The 7,349-nt window shown below is 40.5% G+C and overlaps 1 protein-coding gene across 1 annotated transcript; it reads left to right on the forward strand.

Annotated features, from left to right (window-relative positions):
- The first annotated feature begins 971 nt into the window (after positions 1–971).
- On the forward strand, positions 972–2,258 carry LOC147798584 (uncharacterized). Its single transcript, XM_087139241.1, has one exon. The coding sequence runs from the start codon at positions 972–974 to the stop codon at positions 1,866–1,868; it is 897 nt and encodes a 298-aa protein (XP_086995367.1). The 3' UTR covers positions 1,869–2,258.
- Positions 2,259–7,349: the final 5,091 nt, after the last annotated feature.

The raw sequence follows: 7,349 nt of genomic DNA on the forward strand, positions 1-7,349 counted from the left end.
TAAAAAGGAAAGTCAAGAAAGGAGGGGCGGAACATGACTCCAGATCGAGAAGTCAGCAAGGGAACCAAAACGCAAAGAAAAAATCAAGACGTGTGGAAATTGGTTGGTTGGATTATGATGAGTCCACACAAGGCTACAAGCAAGTGAAGGCGCCATCTGGTGGCGGTACCTGGCATGAAGCATTTCAAGTTGACCAAACTCTAGACAATATCGGAAAGCAGGAGAAGGGGTGTTTTTTTCCTTCTGGAAAAAAACAGACGTGGTAAACTTTCAGAATACAACTACTTCATAACAGACGCGTCCCATGTTGCTTTAGATGGAAGTACCACGGTGGAAGAGATGTATCAATCTCATAAGTGTAAAATGCTGAGGCTGTACCTTCCACCAAGCGCATTTGAGCGTGTTCTTCATCAACTGATAGCGAGGAAAACCAAGACGATTCTGCCACCTCCAAAAATCCCTTGAGGGAATACTCACCGCGGGTTAAACGACGAAAGAATCTGCAAGGTCAGTCGAAGAAGTCCACTCTTGATGTGGAAGATGGTGCAGGATCCACTCTTGATTCACAACAGCATGGCAAGTCAACTGATGACGTGGAGAAACTCACTGATAGCACCGATAGCACCATATACGACGCAGGCGTCCTGAAAGAAGGTACTGAAATCATTCCGACAGTCTCCGGTAGTTCACCTGACCCCGAAATAGCGTTTGGTCGGTCAATCGCTGGACCTTCAACCTTTGAGCAGTTAGAAGAAACGGTCGTTTATGACACCTTTGACCTGGACACAAACAGTCTGACAAACCTGGTTTTCCCCAGTATTGACGAAAGTCGTGATCATCAACCAACTGATCTTACAGTTTCCACTCCAGATCTTCCGTCACCACATAATTCACCTCGATCACCAACTCCACCAGCAGGTGAGGTCAAAGCGACAGTCGTCACCATACGTCGATCTTGTATTCTACAAGACATGATAGCTGTATTTATGGATCCAGCTATTGTAGAAGTGCCCATCAAGGTGCAGTTTGTAGATGAAGCCGGAGCAGACAATCAGGGCTTGTCACGGGAAGCCTATTCCGCCTTTTGGAAGGAGTTCTTTATGTCTTACACGTGCGGAGAAGAGGAAAGGGTTCCGTCGATATTCTCTGACTATGATACGGACGAATGGCAAGCTGTAGGGAGGATCCTTCTCAAGGGCTACAAGGATACTGGCGTCTATCCACTTAAGTTGTCCTATGCTTTCTCAGTGGCTTTAATCAACGGTGAACATTCTGTGACTCCTACTTGTCTCATGGAATCCTTGAGAATGTATCTCTGTGACGCAGACCGACAATTGGTAGACAAAGTTCTGCGCGGCGAAGATCTGGATGAGGATGAGCAGGACGATTACCTTGATCTGTTGTCTCGAGTTAATTGTCACTCAGTCCCATCGGGCGATGAAGTCAAACCGATGTTTATTAAGATCGCACGAAAAGAACTGATTCAGGAGCCAAAATTTGCCCTTGATGCCATGGCCACCTCTGCAAGAGCAAAATTGGAACTTCTTCTGCCCAATCCAGATGCCATACGCCAGATGTACGACAGCAAGAAGCCAACAACACGCAATGTTATCAGGCTCCTTGATGCAAATCCATCAAACAGTGAGGAAGCAGCGGTTTTGTCATACCTAAAGCAGTTTATCAGAGGACTTGACACCCCTATGCTCAAGAAGTTTCTTCGTCATGTCACGGGGGCTGAAATACTTTGCACACAGTCCATCTCAGTTACATTCAATAGAATGAGGGGACTTGGTAGGGCACCCCAGGCTCACACATGTGGGCCTGTGCTTGAGATCCCTTCCACCTATGGCAGCTACCAAGAATTGTGAAAGGAGTTCATATGCATCCTGGAGAGCAACTATCTCAAGATGGACATAATATAAAGGCAACAACCATAGACCAAGCCGCGCACTGGTATTTCTGTTACTTTGAGTTAGTTTAAAAATGACAATTCATCTGAATAAGTTTGCTGTTTCCCTGTTGTAAATTCAAAACTTGTTTTGTTTAAAAGTTTTTAATATTTTTTAGAAGATGCCTTTTCTGATTTATGGTACATAGTCTGTGGACGTCTATATTTCTTTTACAGTGTAACTGTAGAAAGGTGACAAACATGCTGAGCTACACAAGTTAATATGGATTCCAATACATGTAGTATCATTACGATTTCCAACAAAGAAGCTATTAATTAAATTAAGGAAACCCAAGTCTAGTTTCATTTTTGGCGCATGTGAAGAATGTTTCGTGAAAAAAAGTAAATTGCAAGAAGACTATACATGCTTTTAATATTAAGCAGCTGTTTTTTCACGTGCTGATGAAGCAAATCATCAATAAACATTTTATCATTATTTCTTGTATACTTTAATTTAGCTTCTCTACAAGTGTATTTTTATTTGATCAAAGGAAATTTGAAGATGACTATAATGTCGTGTTTTCATTTTATTTCATAATATTCTGACCAGTAAGTTGCAAATTGCACCAATGGAAACAGCTGTTATTCTGTTCTTACAAACTCTTAAAGAAACAGTATACTATATATCTCCAGTTTTCTAACTTATAGTTCAATTTGTTTACAACATAGAAAAAATATGTTAAACCCAAATTCTACTATTTTGATTTCACATTGTACACCAGTACACAAAATTCTGCCCAGAAGGTTAAAAGTATGAGCATTTAGGAAGCGAATATACATGCCAGTTGTTTTATTGTTGTAACTTTTGTGTTAATTCTGTATTGAAACAGAAATTGAAATGGACTTTTAATTGTAGTTATTGTTTAATTGGACTACTTTGGTCTGCAATTTGGTTTTAATTTAAAAATGGTACATGGATGACCGAAATCTGTAGAGGATATTCTAGCCATTAAGTTTACAAAGTTTGAGTAAACATGAACCAGTGTTGTTCCAATGGCAAATTTATGCAGAAATCGTCATTTCCAAGTATTTATTTGTATTATTACATTTTGGTTTTGCTTCCCAATTTACACAAGGAGGGCATGAAGAACAATTTGCCATGTTCGTTTTCTTTATGCTGTAATTTGATCACGATCAGTGAGTTGAAAATTGGAGCAAGAAACAATGTTACTAAAATTGGTGCTATAATTATGTGATAACTTCTCAAAAACAGTGTGCTGATTCTGTTGTCATTTTATAGGTTTCAAAGGCTTCAGCATTCTTAATTATGTTGATTAGTTAATGTTAACTATAATTGTGTGGCATTATTGATATTTGAGCTTGATGATTACCGATAATTACATCGTTCCTAGTTGGCCATTGTATTTTTTGTCAGAGTGATGTTCATTACACTCTTGTGGAATTTCAACTACAACTTCGATATGAGCATTTCACAAATATCTTTGCAATTTACTTGTGATTAATGTGCAATGACATCGCAAATGTTATTGCAAATATTTGGAAAGGTATTTGCGATATGCAATGTCCCTCCAGGACCCCCATTTTCAATGCCACCATACTATCCCAGAAATGCATCTAAAACCAATTTTCAAAAAAATAATGGAACATTGCTTGTACATGGGCAAAGTCAACATATCACCACCGTTTGGTTTATGTATATACACTACTCTTTCGTTCAAGGATCAACAAAGTATAAGTGTAACTAATGATTTTTTACTACAAGTGCAAGATCAAAATTTTTGTTCTCTTGTAAAATCGACCCAAAATATGTTTAAGAATGATTGCCAACTTCATGAAATATTTATCTGAATCGGTTCGTATGTTTATCCAATACATCAGCAGTGTGCATTAACAGTTTTGACAATATTGGCATGCGATAAGAATGGTTGCACAGAGACACTTTGAACATCCAAAAAAGACGTTTGAAGCATGTAGGAGTGTTGATTAAGTTAGGAAGAGTTACATCATTGTGAGGATCTCTCGCCTTATTTCAATGTACAAGTCCAAAGCCGACTCCGAGTTTTGGGGAAATTGATACCGATTGTCACTGATCAAACGACAGCACATTTCATACACATCCATGTCACATGGAACCTTGGATCTGAATGCACATTCGTCTTGACATGCTTGAATGTTTCTTTCCGACATCGGACACAAGTAGTCAATGGTGCCGTACAGTTCAGGCATGTAGTACATCATATTAGGGCGACCACTTGGCGAATGGGCATTCCTGGATGGCCGGATGAGGTGTTGATTCCAGGTTGCGATTGTATCATCAAGATCATCCTGTAAAAACATATAACATAGCAGTACATTAATATAAATTTCTGTTACACCGGCACGGCCAGTTCATAATTGCGAAAGGGAGCAAGGAATAAATCAGCTTACGGCTACATGTATTGTCTTATACTGTAGTTGTTTTGCCTTGAACCGTGTGAAGTAGGAAGGCTTTTTGCGACAAATTGAACTGTGAAACTATCAGGGCCACTGAACATAGGCTTACTTTGGGTTATGATAAATATGTCAGCCTTTCAGTCCTGTTGGATCAATGCTAACTTTTTTCAGATTGCAATTAGTTTCAATTTCCTTGTTAAGTGATGCATCAACTTGGAATATCTTCCAACACGTACCTGAATTAGATGCATGAAACAGAACCGTACCAAATTCACATCTAAGAAGTCTCCGCTGAAATGACCATCGTCAAGCATTTGCTGGAAGAAGCATATCCAGTAGTCTGTGCACTCCCGTCTGAGGAATGACCACAAATACTCGATGCGCTGGTTGGCTGTACTTCGTCCTTCCAAGTAGCTGGAGTCACCTGCCATGGCGTCATTGTTCTCCATTCGTAAGAATCTCTGCATGTCACGCACGTATGCGTTTTCAGTACCAGAATCGCCACGCAGGATTCGTGGACAACCAGCTCGAGATTTCACTGCTTCTACGAAGTAGCCTCCAATAAACTTTGGGTCAGAGTTGGTGTAATATGCATTCATCCACACAACGTGCCTCGAGAATCCATCCACACACCCGTTGATGCATATTCCATATTTTTTTAGTTTGTCATAACCATCCAAATGCCACAGATAGTTGGGTCCCTTCGATGAGTACGATCGGCGAAGTAGCCTCCTCTTGCGTCTTTGGGCATTCCCTTCTGGGTCCAACACTGCAAGGATGATACGGACATCCTCCACTTTGCAGTGCAGATGATGTAAAAGGCATTTCTCATGCATCCATCTGTACCCGTGCAGTTTTCCCGACGTTTGTATTTGTTCATGAATAAAGTCAACCACATCCCTAATGTCACTGTAGTTTTTCCTCCTGAAAAGTCCAAGTTCTCTCAATAGCCGTTTTAGATGACGCAGTGACAACAAGACACCGTGCTCAATTGCAAGTATTCGGACAATGTCTCGGTACTGCAAACTGATTTCAAAGTGTATCTTAATCGCCTCACGAATATCATCTGTGACCATTTTTACCTCTTTTTTAGGTCTTGACCTGTTAATTGAACAAAATAGATTGGAGTAAGCACTGATCTGCAGCACATAGAAAGAATTGCTAGATAGGGACTTAGGTAAATTTCGCGACGTGTTGTGTGCAAAGCTTTGCAACATCCGTAAATGTGGCTTCCCAAAATGTACACATCATTGTACAAGTTACAGCGAGACAATGGTGCTTCGGAAACACTGTTCGTTGAGGAATGCCGATTACTATAAGGTTTCATTACTTACCTTGAAGGTATTTCAGCTTTTTCCTGGAACACCAAGTCGATGTGCCACGACAGTATAAAAAAAAATGGCCCAAATATTTCGAGTGAACGAAATCATTATTTCGAGGGAACGAAATCATTATTTCGAGGGAACAAAATGCAATATTTCGAGGGAACGCAATAAAATTTCGAGGGAACGAAAAAATATTTCGAGGGAACGAAATAATGTTTCGAGGGAACGCAATGATTTCGAGGGAACGCAATAACATTTCGAGGGAACGCAATAATATTTCGAGGGAACGAAATAATATTTCGAGGGAACGAAATAATATTTCGAGGGTACGCAATGATTTCGAGGAAACGAATTAATAATTCGAGGGAACGAAATAATAATTCGAGGGAACGAAATAAAAAAATCTCATAATTTCATGTCCCTTTTGCGGCTCCGTAAAAATCAAATTTTGGTGATAAAGTAAATTTACTTTACACGGATACGAATAGTTTACTCGTCCAAATCCAAACTGACGATTTAAACGCCTCCTTGATTAAAAAGCGTAACTATTCGACTTTAGCAATTACCCGCCCGATCATCAACTTTACGATTCAAAAAATAAAAAGGTCATAGGCAAGAGGAAAGACGAATTTGGTGGTCAAACAATTTCAGAGGTCGTTTGTATGCGCGCAAAAATGTATTTGATCTTAACTACCGATCAAAATTGAAAGAAGGCGAAAGGTGTGACAAAAGTGGTCACCGAGAAACATCTATCACACGAGGCATATAAAAGCTGCTTATTTCAGTGGAAGCAACATTTCAATAAACAGCAATTATATATTATCAGACGGGGTTGACACGTTGGCTTACGGGCACTCTAAACCGAGGATTAGTGGATTTAAAGCAACTGACCTCGAGCGAGCTAAGCAATCTGTTAAGCGTAAGACAAAAGAACAACACGAATCGTTTATCTATCACTAGGTGTATAACTCAAATTTTAAAGACAAAGAAAAGCCTCTCAATTAAGTTTTTGCGCAGTTAAGACTCGGCCGGTAATTCTGTATTCTTGGGTACGACTTGGAGTTCCTCTTTGACGAAACTTCTATTTGGCCCGTTTAATAAATAATATAAAGTGGGGCCGTTTTTACCCGCCGAGAATTAACTCGTTTAAATTGGCTCGTGCATTTTTAATTTGGCAAACGTCCACGGACCAGACGGGATCTATTGCCCTTCTGACGGTTCCACCCTAGGGTAGCAAGCTTACGTTGGCCCAACATAGGATTTAATCGTTGGTCCGACATCGGCGTGCCACATTGGCCTGATTTGGATTTGCTCATTGGCACACGGTTGGGCCAACATGTTGGGTTGACGTTGGGCCGATGACTTATACTGAATGGCCGACCTTTGCCCATCGTTGGGCCAATGACTACATTTAATGGTTGGGCCAATGAGGAATCGGGATTATTGGGTCGCAGTTGTGCCAACAGCAGAACAATCATTACTACCGACGGCCAACATCTAGCCAAGGTTGGGCCAATACTAAACATGCATGGTTGGGCCAATTGTGTTGAGCCGATTGTTTGGTCTCAGTTGGGCCAATCACAGGCCAACATATATAGCCATCATCGGTTGATGGATAGGCCAGGTAGGACGGTTAATTGTAGGGTGTTCGGCGCGCGTCTTCTTGGAACCTGTCATTAAGA

Source organism: Acanthaster planci, linkage group LG07, assembly GCF_054643075.1.
Source record: "Acanthaster planci isolate LZ-2023a linkage group LG07, COTS_SCS, whole genome shotgun sequence".
NCBI classification, from domain to species: Eukaryota; Metazoa; Echinodermata; class Asteroidea; order Valvatida; family Acanthasteridae; genus Acanthaster; species Acanthaster planci.